General features: G+C 43.3%; 1 protein-coding gene across 14 annotated transcripts in view; it reads left to right on the top strand.

Moving 5' to 3' along the window:
- NAV2 (neuron navigator 2) overlaps positions 1–16,366 on the top strand; it is a 220,100-nt gene that overhangs the window by 132,730 nt on the left and 71,004 nt on the right. For 13 of the 14 annotated variants that reach the window (XM_073658244.1, XM_073658235.1, XM_073658234.1 and 10 more), the window contains one exon: positions 14,551–15,571. In XM_073658244.1, the coding sequence (XP_073514345.1) occupies positions 14,551–15,571 (1,021 nt within the window). Of the gene's footprint in view, positions 1–4,869; positions 5,014–14,550; positions 15,572–16,366 lie in introns of those variants that run through there. The other variant, XM_073658243.1, reaches the window with a different exon arrangement.

The following is a 16,366-nucleotide window of genomic DNA, read 5'->3' as shown; positions in this document are numbered from 1 at the left end:
GATTGACATCCTGTATTATACTCCAGAGCTGCACTCACTATTCTGCTGGTGCAGTCACTGTGTACGTACGTTACATTACTGATCCTATACTGTAACCTGGGTGTCTGTCAGTAAGCTAGCTGACTGTTTCCAATAACAACCAGCAGATTAGTGAGTGCCACGTTGTTGTATAATTCAGATTCATTCTGTGGTGATCACCAGACTGTTTCTCTTTACAGTTTTATTTTTGCATGCACTTCTAATAGCCATATAACTTTTCAGTCCCGATACACGTATGAGGGTTTGTGGGCTTGTTTTTTGCAGGACGAGTTGTAGTTTTGAATAACACTTTATACAGAGTACTGGAAAACAGAAAAAAGTTCCCCAGTACATTTTTATGGCGTTCATTGTGCGGTACGGTGACTCTATTCTCCAGGTGAGTATAATAAAAGCGGAACCAGATTTGAAACCTTTTTTTTTTTTTACAGTGTGTTAAAAAAAATTCAGAAATTTGTAAAAAAAAAAATCAAGTTCCGAGACCTGTAACTTTTTTTTTTTCTCTTTTAGTATCTATATGAGGGTTTGGTTTTTTGCGAGGCGAGCTGACATTTATATAACACAACCGGCATACAATTCAGGAATGGGGGGGCTGCTAGACATGATAAGCACCAAATGATTGAGCTTGTTGACCAATGTGAATATAGAAAAAAGAGATAAAATGGTGAAATAATAGCAAAGAGCCTTTTATAGCAGAATTCTTGTGGAGAGTCGCTCAGTCATATCTTTGGGTTCCCCCAGTGCGAGCGTTTCCCACCATGAGAACCCATCAGTGACTCTACATTCCAGCCGGATGTTACATTTTAACTCACAACCCTGTAAATATTAACCTGTGTTTTTGGAAGGTCATCGTTTTCACACTGCCCTCACGGCCTCCTATTGGGGACACTGTGTCACTAGCGGGAACTCAGTACATTCATAGGACTCGACAAATGACGGATGATTACATAGGACTGCAGGTACCAGTTACTTAGTTTCAGCTCCTCACCATTTTCAAGATCTCTGCTTGCTTATATATCCAGCCGTCTAGTGCTGGACTACCGGTATTTCTTGACTACCAGATGCTGAGCTGAACATCAGAGATCTTGTGAATGTCCGCTGTTCGATCCATGGAATTCTAGGCACGTGGACATGTTTCCAATTATTTGAGAGTGGATGTCAGAGATAACATTGTATTGTTTATGTAAAGATCAGGGAAATATTCCCGTTGTTTCCCCGAGGGCAGAAGGAAGCAAAAAGTTAGTAGAGAGGAGGCGGAGGAATGTGACTGCAGCTGAGCATGGCGGTCACGAGGAGGCTGGTCTATGGGTGGATGATGAGTGTCAGCTTTATGTAATGTGCTGGATGCAAAAGTCATGGGCCGTCTAACTGCAAATCCAGGGGGCGAACCTGCCAATCCTATTATTTACCCCACCGCTAATAAACTCACAACAACTTATTGCAAAAAATGTAGTGGCGTGCAATAAAAGGGTTATTCCCAAAATATTATTATTATTGCTGGGACACCCCAGCTATCCCAAGATAATCTGCACCTAAATATGTCAATAAAGTTTTGTCAATGCCAAATATAAGGAAGTATCAAAAACAAAGCAGCTTTATTTAAAGCATGACACACCAAAAAGAGACAAAAAAAATGCAGCGTCAAAAATGCGACAACAGCGCATGGTAAATAAACGCAATAAAAAATGCAAGTAAAGTATTTTACCTAATAGGTGCAGAAATTCTGCAGCGTCAGAAACTCACCAAAAGCTCATGGTAGGAACATAGCCTCAGTGCTGCAGAGAACCGAAGGCAAATAGTGACCGTTCACCCTATGGTCAGCCGGGCCGTACCTGCACCTGACTGACAGCCCTATAGGCCGCCTATGAGGACTGAAGGCACAAAGTGCTCAGACTCCCCCCGACCCCTTTACCTCATTCAACCGAAATTCCCATCCTGTTTTCAACCCTTTGGAAAGGTGGGGGGTGGGAGGGATGGGCGTAGAATAAAACCATCTAAACCAGTCCCCCTTTACCAGAGCTCTTCCTTTCTATATACCTTTCCCTATCCCCATGGTCCTACACCTGCCCTTGTGCCAAAACACTACCTTTTTGTCTCCAAAGTAAAAGACCTCACCTTGTAACCTCCTCATGTTATTCCATGACTAAGGCCCCCCATTATTTGCCACTGGTCACAATGACTCCCACTATGGTGGCCCCTCATTTTGATGCCCCCCCTCCGTGTCATGTACAGGAATATTCCTTTATTACAACATCCATAGGACTGGACTGGGGCAATATTATACAATATTCTAATTTATCAGATGGCCACCGGGCGGCTGTGAGGGCATGCTGGGAGTTGTAGTTCTGCCCCAGATTAGAAACCGCAGCTCTTTGTGAATCCTCATGTTTGGCGCCGGTGTATCTGGCACTGATCGTCTGTGCCCAGTCTCCTGACTCGGTGTCATGTTTTATATAGACCCTTGCTTGTTTGAAAGCGGCGGGTGGCGGAGAATTCTTCTCCCATACAAGGCCGCACTCCCAGTGCTTGTTTATATTGTTTATAGCACCGCTCGGCTCACATCTTGGAAGATCCCATAAAGCTTCACTTTTCACATATTTCTTGCCATTGTTTAATCTCCAGTATCTTCTTCTGACATTATTCTTACTCTCCTCCTAAGAACAAAGGCCGAGAGTTGCTCCTCTCCTCCCGCAGTGTTGGCCCTGGCAGGTGGACGCTTTGATGCGGACCTGTCAGGCTGACGGTCTGGGGGCCTCCTCGTCCCTCCGTGTGACACTCATCCTGAAAGCTGCTCCATGTTTGATGTTTCCTTGTATCACCACGTTATCAGATTTCTATGTTTTCCATTGCTTTTTTTTCCTTAATTTTGGATAATACTGAGACATCGTCATTGTATTTAAATTCCAAAGTAATTTAAAGGGGCACTCCGTCGAAAGTTTGTGCTGCAGCACCATGAGCAGCCGCACAGACAACAGTGGCGCTGTCTCTCGCCCAAATGAATAGGTCGCAATTGTTATAACCTGAAAACCCCTTTAATTAACGTCACTCGGAGACCACTTCTGGCCAGTATCATGCAATTCCTGCTCTAGCCCCGAGGTTTTCATGGGGAAATCTTTCACTCCTCCCAGCCATGGTCTTGCTTTTTGCGATCGTTGGGAGACCCGTCAGTTGGACGATCACTGATCTAACAATGATCACTTATTCAGTAGATAGTTGATAATTTATGAAGACTGGAATCCGCCTTTAAGCGTTTTCCAAGCAGGGGATTACCTGTTACCCCCTTGAGTGCCCTCTGCCTACATTAATGGCTGTGATTTACGCCAGTGATTCCCTTGGCATTAGATAGAGGTTACCATGTCCCGAGATAAGGAGCGTTAGAAGGAGGACCGAGCTGCTATATAAACTCTGATAAGTGCTTTTGTTCACAGTCTCAGCATTATGCAAGTAGTAAGTAGAATTAATTTTTCCTTCTGGTCAACATGTGACCGTACTGATCTGTAGAGGGACGGGTATTGTATGCCATGCTCCGGCTGGGGGGAATGGTGCTGCGTTACTTTACAGAACTTTTGGTCCTATAAAGAGCAAAGATTAGATTTTTGGGTTAATTCCCTTTAAATTAATACATATTAATTACTGCTTTTATGTTATCCAGATAAGTATTAGGAGAGGAAACCTTGGAAAGAAAAGGCAGAGCGTTTTATAGGATTGAACCCTGGATGGCAATCTTTGCAGAGCTGGGTTGGCATAGTGTCTGGTGGTTGAGCCTCATAGCGTTGGGGTCACTAGATGGTTGATCACCATAGTTTTAAGGTTTATATTCCAGTGTTGTGTGGAGCCTTTGGTTAAAGGGAATCTGTCAGCACAAAATGACTGTTCAAACCAAGCACAGGTGCTCGGTGCACCATTGGTGTGGCTGCAGAGTTCAGTGCACCTTCTCTCCTCCTTGTTTTCCACCTATCTCTATCTTTCTTTAGCTCCTGTAAAGCCAGAGCTGTCAATCAAGGAAGAGAGGGAAAGAGATGGATGGAAAACAAGTAGATGGAAAGGCGCACTGAACTGTTTGGCCACACCAAGGGTGCACCGAGCACCTGTGCTTGGTTTGAGCAGTCATTTTGTGCTGACAGTCTCCCTTTAGTGATTCCTGTAGACTGGAGAAACAGAATACAGGTTGTAATATGTCAGTAATGAAAAGGAAGAAGCAAAGTGTTTGGGTGGTTGATTCGTAGCACTGGATGGAATTTAGAATAGGAGACGTGGGACCTTTAAAGAGCGGTTCGTCCATAGTGTTGGGTATGGAAAGGCTGGATAGCGGATAATATAAAAAGTTGAGGGTCTCTAGAGCTGGGTGATAGGGGGGATCCCAAAGTTAGGTTAGAGTTCTAGAAATTGGAGTACCATGGTGGGGTCTCTGAGTGTACGACTTGTAGCGACATATGGCCGTCATATTATCCATGTTGTGGTTGGTGGTCTCTGTGGAGTAAGCTGGCAGAGCACACTAACGCCGGTCTTTGAAAATGGGATTCTACACGGAGGGGATATATCAGTCATTCTTTGTATTGAGGGTCTTTGCAGAGTTTGGGGAAGGCGCAGAGTACAGGGGTGAGGGTCTCTATAGTGGGGTCTACAAAGTTGGGACAGAACAGAACCTCTCTATAAAGCTGTATGATGGGGGTTGTGATCTCTGTAGCGTTAGTCAGGGGTGAGGGTCTCTTTCTAGTGGGGTCTACAAAGTTGGAACAGAGCAGAATCTCTATAAGCTGTATGATGGGAGTTGTGTTCTCTGTAGCGTTAGTCAGGGGTGAGGGTCTCCTTGTGATCGGTCTGAGCGGAGGGGTGGGGATCTGCAGGGAGTGCAGAGGGTGGAGAGACTGAGCTTTCACCACTGAAAGTTCCACTTTCCCTGGGAGAAGATGTAGCAGAGGTGGTGCGGTCGGGGAGGTGGAGAGGACACTACACCGCACACTGGAGGCTTCACAGGTAACACTCTCCAGTATTTCTGCTGTTTTCTACTTTGTGTCGCCATGGGGGTTAAATTTCTCAGAACCCAAATGAGTCTTGTGCTGCGGGGTCGGGTCACCTGTTTTACCTCTCGGACAGATGTCTGCTTCATTAACTCTTACCAGACTGGAGCAATTATCTGTATATGCCGATAGCGGATACATTAGAAAAATAGAATGCAATGGAAAGAATTTTTATCTATTTCTTTTGCAAATTTGCTAAAATGGAAAAGTATAATTCTGTGATATGGAGAGAACTCGGCGGCTCAGACTCCTGTAAAATAATGCAATATCCTTGTGAATTGATATTCCACCTGTACCTTATACAAGCAAATTCAGGGCTTTTTTTTGGGGCTACTTGTAAATGAGAAAAGTTAGAAGTGGAAATTTGTTATTAGGGGTTGTTATGTTATTTTTGCTACATTTCTTACAGATTGTATATTAAGGCCCCGTCATCATTGTTGTTTCTGGAGTCATTTGTTCTTTTATTACTGGTTTTAGTTTCTTTTTTTGCCTGATTCTATGTTAGTTTTTGTGTAATTTTTTTTTTCCTTTACAACTTTTCTTATCCAGATGTTTTCAACAGATTCATGAAATGCATCTTTTTAAAATGTTAAAAAAATATATATTTTGAGGGAGGAGGGTGGTGAGGGGAGTGGGGGGAATCACTCCATTGCTGGATTTTTATTTTAATGCTGTTGAAGGCTAATGTGTGACATTTAAAAAGTTGCAAAAAAAATGATGATAAAAAGAGAAAAATAAAGAGAATTTTTTATTATGCAAAATTAATTAACCACGTGTGCTATCTTGGAAGAATTTGATGCAAAAAATGTCAACAAATACCCCCAGGCAAAAAGAAGGAAAGTAATAATGCAAATGATGAGTCGGATCTGTGTTATCCCATATGGGGCAGATAGGGGGCGCTATGTGGGACATGCACACTGAAGCAAAAAGAAAACAATTTCAATATTGGTTTTGGAATCTGTTACCCAATATAAAACTGGAATCGGTATTTTTTGTATACATTATTTTATCTTCTTAGATGTTACAAAAGAGTGTAACCAGATTATTATAATTATTATTTTTAATGTTTTTACTTTTCCTTAAATGTTAGTGTGACATCACTAGAGGAGTAGTGTGATGTCATTGGGGGCCGGTCAGGACTAGAAGGCAGGCAGAGGAGATGGATGCTGCTGATACTGGTCACATTTTCTGAGATTGGTCACCAGGGGGCGCTTCCACACTAATTGTCTTTTCATAGACCAGAATGCACAGTGTTCATAGTTTCCCCTAGTAAGCACAATTAAAGGGATGTTGTCACCTGTACGCACCGAGTCACATATATATACCATCCTCCACATTCGACTCTACACTCCACGAAAACTCACTACAAGTCCCAGTGTGCTCTGACAGTTCTAATTTTTTCCCTATATTCTAAGCTTTTTTTCCCCATCTATTATGAAATATCAGACCAGCTTTAGAGCTGAAATCTCCCAACATTCCCTGCTTGCATGTGGTACACAAATCTTACTTTGGTAATTTGGTGTCCTCTTTACATCAGGGATCATAAAACAACTGCTCTCCTTCATTGTAGGAACTCAGCTAAGTGGGGTGTCTGGCAAGAAGCTTGCTGTTTATAGTAACACCAGCAGAAGTGTGAATGCTGCTCTGGAGTACAGGCTGTAGCTCTGGATGAAATGAGTCCTTACAGGCGGTTTTCTTTGAGAAGCTGTAAAGGCCTCTTTGGAAGACAACCCTGCGCTGCCTCCAGGAATTACCAGTAAGACAGACTGATGGATGCACAGTAGCCGCTGGTGACAGTATGTAATACCAGCTGAAAGGGAAGGATATGAGCAGCTTCTGCTTCATAAGCAATGGTAAATTTACACCAGCTGTGGATACACAGACACCCCCTCCCTTAAATCCCTGGATGAAATGGAAGTAATTGTACATGAGAATCGTCTGCGACGCACAAGCCCCGGCCCCTCTGATCCTAATCTCTAGACAAACGTTAGAACTGATGGACGACATTGCACTAGTTACCCCCGATGGACGACATTGCACTGGTTACCCCTCCACAATTGATATTTAATCTTGTTTTTTAACGTTTCCGCTCCCCCCTCTAAATTTCATGTCCGCTTCCTGGGTTTGGTGTTAGGTCTTTATGACTTTGTTCCTGCCCTTATTTAGCTTCATCCTTTGAGGGTTTTATACCTTAAGCAAACTGTTCAGAGCTGGGACCGTGCCAGGGACGGCTCAGGCGATATTAAGCAGCTCATCCAAGATAAAAGTTTACTATGAAATCCTAAACGAGGAGTAAATCACCTCTCCCAGAGCTTTCATCTCTGGTCCCGTCCGCCTCCAGTCCTGTCTAATATTTTCTGCAAAGCCTTGTGTGTATTCACATGTCGGTGTGTTTCATATGTGTCCAGTGAAATCTGATCATTCAGAAAGCTTGATAATCCGGCACATAGCAGATTCCATTGATGCTGGGTAAAGGGGATGTTGCTTTGTAGAAGATGTGAGCACTTCCCCTTTATCCGGGTGACGTCAGCTGCTGATTACTCTTATTAAATTGGGTTTTCAGGCAAAAAAAAATTCTGCAACTTCCTAATAAACTCTGTGGTTTTGGATTCCATACTCTGTGGGGACTTTGTACTTTGTCTCATGTGATTCTTTTCTGTGTCCTTTGTGTGGGATCTTTATTTTATATGGATTCTGTACGTGTTTGGATTCTTCTTGTGTGGATAACTGCACCGTGTATCTTGGATTATGAACCCTAAATGCATTTGGGAATGTATTGGATTCTATGCCTTGTGCTGCAGATTCTGGACTTTGTGCTGCCGAGTCTATACAATCTATGATATGCTCCTTGTGTGATTTCTGTACATTTTGTGGATTACTATATTTTGTAGAACTGTTTTGGGTTCCATGCCTCGCTCTGTGGATTCACTATTTTTGGATTTTGTGCTGTGGATTCTATATTGTGTTTTTGGTGTGTTTCTTTATTTTGTGTGGATTTTGTACTTATTTATGAATTCTTCACTTTTTGAGATTTTTGTACCTGCTGAAATTCTTTTTGTGTGGATTACTGCACTTTGTTTCACACTTTGTTTGCATTTGCGACTGTTTTGGATTCTCTGCCTTGAGCTCAAATTCTGTATTTTTAGCTGTGTTTTTTGTTTTGTTTTGTGTGGTGGATGGATTTTGTACTTTTTGTGATTTCTGTAATTGTTTGGATTACTGCACTTTGGATTCTGGATTCAAGGATATATATGCAAAGGACAGAAATCACAAAAAGTATCGAAATCCACAAAGAACACACCGCACAAATTCCAGAATATGAAGCTCAAGGCAGAGAATCCAAAACAGTCAGTCCTGAATGCACACAGAGCCCTGAATCCAGGATACAAAGTGCAGAAATCTGATTACTGAAATCACAAAAAGTACAAAATCCACAAAAAACACAAAGAACAAAGCAGAAAATTTAAAAATACAGAATCTGCAACTCAAAACAGAGAATCCAAAAACAGTCCTGAATCCAGGATACATTCAGAACTGTTTTGTATCCTCTGATTTGAGCTGCAGATTCTGGTATTTGTGCTGCCGATTCTGAGTTTTATATTCTGTGCTGTGGATTCTGTGTTGTTCTTTTTGTGCACCGCGCTCTTCTCTTTTCTTTTTTTTTTTTTTTTCTCGACCTCACTCTCTCTCCCTTTTTTTTCTGGACCGTGCTCTTTTTCTGGACTGTGCTCTTTTTCTGGACCGTAATGTTTGTAGTTTCTGCACTTTGTTTCTTGAATTTTGTACTTTGTGGGCATTCAGGACTGTTTTGGATCCTCTGCCGTGAGCTGCAGATTCTGGAATTTGTGCTGCCGATTCTGTATTTTTATATTTTTGGTGTGGATTCTGTGTTGTGTTCTTTGTGTGGATTTTGTGCCTTGTGATTTCTGTACTTTTTATGGTTTCTGTTACTTTTTTTCTTGGACTCAGAACTCTGTGGATTCAGGACTGTTTTGGATTCTGGGCCTTTGTCTACAGATATGAAGAGAAAAGGCAATAACAAGTAAAACAGATGTAGACGGGTTCCTTCTTTTTTTTTTGGTGCTGCATCTGTTAAGGTGATACCGTCGCTTGTAGTAAAGGATTTACACAGTATACCGTCTCTTAAATCGCTATTACCACCTTCATTTCCTGGCCTAGTTAAGTGCGGGGAACGAAAAGCCGCACGTTCTCACTTAATTTCTGCGTAGAAGAGGGAGCAGAGGGGATTGTGAGCGCAGACTGGACGGTCGTCTGGTAATGGTCAGAATATTACTCCTGGGGAAATGAGACAAGTCTGGGCGTCATCAGTGTATGGAGGATTTTATATACAGTACAGACCAAAAGTTTGGACACACCTTCTCATTTAAAGATTTTTCTGTATTTTCATGACTATGAAAATTGTACATTCACACTGAAGGCATCAAAACTATGAATTAACACATGTGGAATTATATACTTAACAAAAAAGTGTGAGACAACTGAAAATATGTCTTATATTCTAGGTTCTTCAAAGTAGCCACCTTTTGCTTTGATGACTGCTTTGCACAGTCTTGGCATTCTCTTGATGAGCTTCAAGAGGTAGTCACCGGAAATGGTCTTCCAACAATCTTGAAGGAGTTCCCAGAGATGCTTAGCACTTGTTGGCCCTTTTGCCTTCACTCTGCGGTCCAGCTCACCCCAAACCATCTCGATTGGGTTCAGGTCTGGTGACTGTGGAGGCCAGGTCATCTGGCGTAGCACCCCATCACTCTCCTTCTTGGTCAAATAGCCCTTACACAGCCTGGAGGTGTGTTTGGGGTCATTGTCCTGTTGAAAAATACATGATGGTCCAACTAAATGCAAACCGGATGGAATAGCATGCCGCTGCAAGATGCTGTGGTAGCCATGCTAGTTCAGTATGCCTTCAATTTTGAATAAATCCCCAACAGTGTCACCAGCAAAGCCCCCCCACACCATCACACCTCCTCCTCCATGCTTCACGGTGGGAACCAGGCATGTAGAGTGCATCCGTTCACCTTTTCTGTGTCGCACAAAGACACTGTGGTTGGAACCAAAGATCTCAAATTTGGACTCATCAGACCAAAGCACAGATTTCCACTGGTCTAATGTCCATTCCTTGTGTTCTTTAGCCCAAACAAGTCTCTTCTGCTTGTTGCCTGTCCTTAGCAGTGGTTTCCTAGCAGCTATTTTACCATGAAGGCCTGCTGCACAAAGTCTCCTCTTAGTTGTTGTAGAGATGTGTCTGCTGCTAGAACTCTGTGTGGCATTGACCTGGTCTCTAATCTGAGCTGCTGTTAACTTGCGATTTCTGAGGCTGGTGACTCGGATAAACTTATCCTCAGAAGCAGAGGTGACTCTTGGTCTTCCTTTCCTGGGGCGGTCCTCATGTGAGCCAGTTTCTTTGTAGCGCTTGATGGTTTTTGCAACTGCACTTGGGGACACTTTAAAAGTTTTCCCAATTTTTCACACTGACTGACCTTCATTTCTTAAAGTAATGATGGCCACTCGTTTTTCTTTACTTAGCTGCTTTTTTCTTGCCATAATACAAATTCTAACAGTCTATTCAGTAGGACTATCAGCTGTGTATCCACCAGACTTCTGCACAACACAACTGATGGTCCCAACCCCATTTATAAGGCAAGAAATCCCACTTATTAAACCTGACAGGGCACACCTGTGAAGTGAAAACCATTTCCGGTGACTACCTCTTGAAGCTCATCAAGAGAATGCCAAGAGTGTGCAAAGCAGTCATCAAAGCAAAAGGTGGCTACTTTGAAGAACCTAGAATATAAGACATATTTTCAGTTGTTTCACACTTTTTTGTGAAGGCATGCTGAACCAGCATGGCTACCACAGCATCTTGCAGCGGCATGCTATTCCATCCGGTTTGCATTTAGTTGGACCATCATTTATTTTTCAACAGGACAATGACCCCAAACTCACCTCCAGGCTGTGTAAGGGCTATTTGACCAAGAAGGAGAGTGATGGGGTGCTACGCCAGATGACCTGGCCCCCACAGTCACCAGACCTGAACCCAATCGAGATGGTTTGGGGTTAGCTGGACCGCAGAGTGAAGGCAAAAGGGCCAACAAGTGCTAAGCATCTCTGGGAACTCCTTCAAGATTGTTGGAAGACCATTTCCGGTGACTACTTCTTGAAGCTCATCAAGAGAATGCCAAGAGTGTGCAAAGCAGTCATCAAAGCAAAAGGTGGCTACTTTGAAGAACCTAGAATATAAGACATATTTTCAGTTGTTTCACACTTTTTTGTTAAGTATATAATTCCACATGTGTTAATTCATAGTTTTGATGCCTTCAGTGTGAATGTACAATTTTCATAGTCATTAAAATACCAAAAAAATCTTAAAATGAGAAGGTGTGTCCAAACTTTTGGTCTGTACTGTACCATCAAACATGGATAAGGGACCATGTGGCACCGTACAGACTCCATACACGTGACGTCTGCTGCAAGGTGGCAATGCACATTAATAGAAGTGGGGTGAGCAGATGATCACTGTGCCATACACATTTGTCAAGTGTGTATGGCCATCTTAAAGGGGTTTTTCAGGACTTGGATACTGATGACCTATCAATAACTAGAGTATTTGGGGGTCTGACATTTTTCGCCTTCACCTGTTAGCAGGTCCTAAAACGGACAGGAGTAAGCGGTGTAGGAAGCGAGGACATTACAGCCCCGTACACTGCGGAGCAGCTGTTCTTGGGCACTGAGACTCACCTCCTATTGAAGTGAATGGGAGCTGAGCTGCACTACCCGGGAAGTATATAATGCACTACATAGAAAGCAATTTGATGGCAATTTTTTTGGAACAGTTTTTATTTTTCCTTGTGATTTTCCCCGAAAGCTTCTTTTTGTGACTTTTTGATTTGCGACAATTTTTTTTTAAAGTTTGTCATTTGTGGTTTAGTTTTTTTTTTTTTTTACCAGATATTTTAGACAAATTCATAAAATGCAAAGTTTTTTGTTTGTTTGTTTTTTTAAAAAAAAAAGTCGCAAAATTTGGCGCCACTACTCTGTAGTTATTTTACGTACGCAAGGTATTTTAGGCCATTTTGGTAACGTTTTACGAAACGTGCAACGTTTCTACTTAGAGGGTTGCAATACCAGCTAAAGGCAGAAAAAAATGGGAGGGGGTGCTTTATGCAAAATCCACAAATCGTGTGAGCCATTGGCACAAAAAAAGTCAGTGAGAACCACAAATAATAAAAAAAAAAGAAAGTGTAAATGATGACTCAGGCCTATATGTGTGTGGGATTGGCAGAATTGTTGCAGAGATTTACGCCTGGCCGGTGATACACGGACTGTGCTTGGATCGCAGTACTTGGGCCGATCGCTGGGCGTCCTGACGTGAGCTGCCTATTTGACGCCGTTCAGGACTGGCCGCCCTTTTTTCGTGCTGCGGTGGGTAGTCCGTGTTTATACAGATCTGATGAATTATCTGCCGGCTGTAACTGATTACATTTGTTCGCACTCCATAAAGGATCCTCTGGGAACGTTGTGAAGCCGGATCGCCGGCTCAGGGTAAGTATGCTTGTGTCAACAAACGGGGCTTCACTTCCTTTCCTGTCAAATAGCAAAATTCCCTCTGCCCCTCACATCAAAGTTGTCAGTGTAACTTGTACAGCCTAAAATATGTACGTATGAGACTTAAAAGGGGTTGTGTTCCTGATCAGAAAGTCCCTTTAAGGTTCAGTAATATGTCGCAGATCATTCGGAAACTGTGACAAAACCACATCATTTTGCTACACTTTCAGAATAATTGCTGCTAGAGTTGAGCAGAAAGTTTTTCAGAACCCTGGTCCAGAGCCCTGTGAACCTCCTACTGATTAGTCAGCCATAGCGCGACGTTACGTGTGCATCATACCGCAATGATGGCGAACGCCAGGCCTACTGATCAGAATAGGCACCAGGGATCCCGGCAGGCAGTAGGAAGGATTGCTGGGGTCTGGTCCGCCGGTCAAAAATGACCAACTTAGTATCTGGACCAGTTTTGTGAAAATCTTGTTGCTCAACTCGAGTTGCTGCAAATAAACCTTTAAAGGGGTTCTCCCTTAATAACATATATCACAATTCTCCAGATCGGTGGGGATCCCTGTAACCAAATTCCCAAGCGATTGTACATTTTTCATCTATATTCTGTAATAAATCTGATAAATGACATTTGTGGAGCGATTCCTTTAATGTGAGCGATCAACGATCTTTGTAAGATTCTTTCAGCTGTTCACTTTTCCTTCTGCGGCCACTACTGGAAAAATGTGGTATTACATGTCGCCATTCTATTAAGGGACCATGTAATGCAGGTAATTGTGCCAAGCTTAATACCCCCTGCAGAAGAAGTGTGTTATTGCACAGTGTCCATTCCAGAGAGTGGATACCAATATAATAATACATGGTCACACCAAGCCTTCCAAATAACGAGTATGAGTATGATCTATAGGGCTACGACTCCCAATAATCCAGCATGCACCTAGACTGTAATACAACGTAATGGAATAAAATTGACAATTTGGATTTACAGGTAAAGTCCACATAATCTTTTCTGCTTCTTCAGTAATCCAGAAAATCTGATAAAGTGCCATGGATTAATGGCATTTTACAGCATCATTGCTGTAATTCAGGTGGGCTGTACTGTAAGCCATTACTGTTCATGGTGGGGGTCTTCCATCTGGAATGAATGAAGTTGGGCAGGGTCCCTCCGCCGGCTCTTAGCGGAGCGGCAGATCTTTTATCTTATTTCGCGCTTTAACAGACACTTGTGGCTTTCCTTTAAAAATGGAAAAATGTTGATAGATGTCGGCCGCTCCCCTTGGCCTGCAGATAGAAGGAAACACTTGGAACATGTCGCTCTCCGCGGGATTTACTAATAGTTCAGTGCTTGTGCGGCGCGCGGTAATCAGAAACAGGAATCTCCGCACATGGAGCATATTAGAGGAAAAGCGGACTCTGCTCACAGGCCCGGGCGGCTTCTTTTTGTTAGGTTCCTCTCCTAATACCGTTTTTTAGCTGTCTGTGCCTGGGAAAGTCAGACGTAAGGTATCCATTGATGTTGCCGCAACTTTTCAGAAGCCTAGGAAAGCTGTGCAGCAATTCTCGCCATATAGGTTGTCATCCAGATTTCCTGAAAGCTGATATAACAAAGATGGAGCGGACCTCTCGGGGGCAATGATGTCTCATTTACTAGAGATCTTGTAAGGCAACGTTGTGGCATGTAGGAATTTTGTAAGGTGCAATGTGAAAAGGATTCAGATCTTCCCTATTATTGCATATAAGTCACAGCAAAGTTTGAGATAAATTTCTGCCAAAACTTAATATGCACATTCAGGAAAACCTCCAGTAATGGTGGTCTGCACCTCTGTCAGTGCCTGGACCCATAACCATCATGCATTTATTGCTTAGTTTTAGCATACAGGTGGGCTGCTATGTGGAGGTAATGTTTCTCTGCTGTTTCTTGCAGAGTCAGCCGAGGGCACGGTGCCGCAGCAGACGGGAATGAATGAGAATGTCCTGTCCTCCAGTAATAACCAGTCAGCCATACCCCAACCTAACTCTACCAATAAACCATGGAGGAGCAAGTCCCTCAGTGCGAAGCACACCACGTCGTCTTCCATACTATCCGTTAAGCAGCCTGTGCCGGATAGTCCTAAACAACCTCAAGAACCTCTGAAGCCTCCCCCCAATAACCAGAAATCCATGCTGGAAAAGCTAAAGTTATTCAATAGTAAAGGGGGCTCCAAAACTCCAGGGTCAGTTCTGGAGGAGTCCCGGGACACCAGCTGTGAAAGACTTGACCAACTTTCCAACTTTGAAGAAGGAGAAGAAATGGAAAACAGCGTGAAGAATTCCAACAGCATCAGCCCGTCTTCTCATAGCCCAAAGATAGCACTGAAGGGCATCGCCCAGAGGACACTCGGCCGGGCACTGACAAACAAGAAGAGTTCTCCAAAGGGCAGCGAGAAGGACAAGCAGAAGGAGAAGAACAAAGACCTCGCTAAAAGAGCGTCTGTTAGCGAAAAGTCCGAGGCGAAGGAGGAGTTCAAGGAAGAACCGCTCCCTGTATCCACCGACATGCCAAAAAAGACCTCGAAGATAGGCAGCTTCATCCCCAAAGGGGGCAAGAAAGAGGTTTCAGCCCCTGCTCACAGCGGAATACCAAAACCAGGGATGAAAACCCCAGGAAAATCCTCAAGTGCCCCAGTCTCTGCCAAGGAAGGGGACCGAAGCCGCAGCGGAAAGACTGGGTCGGGGCTTTCTCTTCAGAAGACTCAACTCGACAACAGATACTCCTCCAGCTCCACGTCCAGCTTGGCCTCCTCTGAAGGGAAGGGGGTATCTACAACGGGCAATGCCCAGCCTGGCACTGGGACTAACACTGTCACTCAGACTACGGGAAGTAATACAGTCAGCGTTCAGCTACCTCATCCTCAGCAGCAGTATAATCATCCAAACACCGCCACGGTGGCGCCCTTCATGTACAGGTACGGGTCCTGCGGGATGGATGGGCATCCTGCTATGTGCTTAGGGTATACATATATACAGGTGCATCTCACTAAATTAGAATATCCTCAAAAAGTTAATTTATTTCAGTTCTTCAATACAAAAAGTGAAACTCATATATTATATAGCGTCATTACAAACAGAGTAATCTATTTCAAGTGTTTATTTCTGTTAATGTTGATGATTATGGCTTATAGCCAATGAAAACACAAAAGTCATTATCTCAGTAAATTAGATTAATTAACAAAAAAACGCCTGCAAAGGCTTCCTAAGCGTTTAAAAAGGTCACTTAGTCTATTTCAGTAGGCTCCACAATCATGGGGAAGACTGCTGACTTGACAGATGTCCAGAAGGCAGTCATAGACTCCACAAGGTCCCAGAGTCTGGAGGAAGAGTGGAGAGGCCACAATCCAAGCTGCTGAGGTCTAGTGTGAAGTTTCCACAATCAGTGATGGTTTGGGGAGCCATGTCATCTGCTGGTGTAGGTCCACTGTGTGTTATCAAGACCAAAGTCAGCGCAGCCGTCTACCAGGAAATTTTAGAGAACTTCATGCTTCCCTCTGCTGACAGACTTTTTGGAGATGGAAATGTCATTCTCCAGCAGGACTTGGCCCCTGTCCACACTGCTAAAAGTACCAATACCTGGTTTATAAACAACAGTATCACTGTGCTTGATTGGCCAGCAAACTCACCTGACCTTAACCCCATAGAGAATCTATTATAGAGAATCTATGGGGTATTGTCAAGAAGAAGATGTGACCCCAGACCCAACAATG

Source organism: Phyllobates terribilis, unplaced genomic scaffold (assembly GCF_046119375.1).
Source record: "Phyllobates terribilis strain yellow unplaced genomic scaffold, ASM4611937v1 Scaffold_13__5_contigs__length_258822181, whole genome shotgun sequence".
NCBI lineage: Eukaryota > Metazoa > Chordata > Amphibia > Anura > Dendrobatidae > Phyllobates > Phyllobates terribilis.
This window is presented reverse-complemented; position numbering and strand designations above follow the sequence as displayed.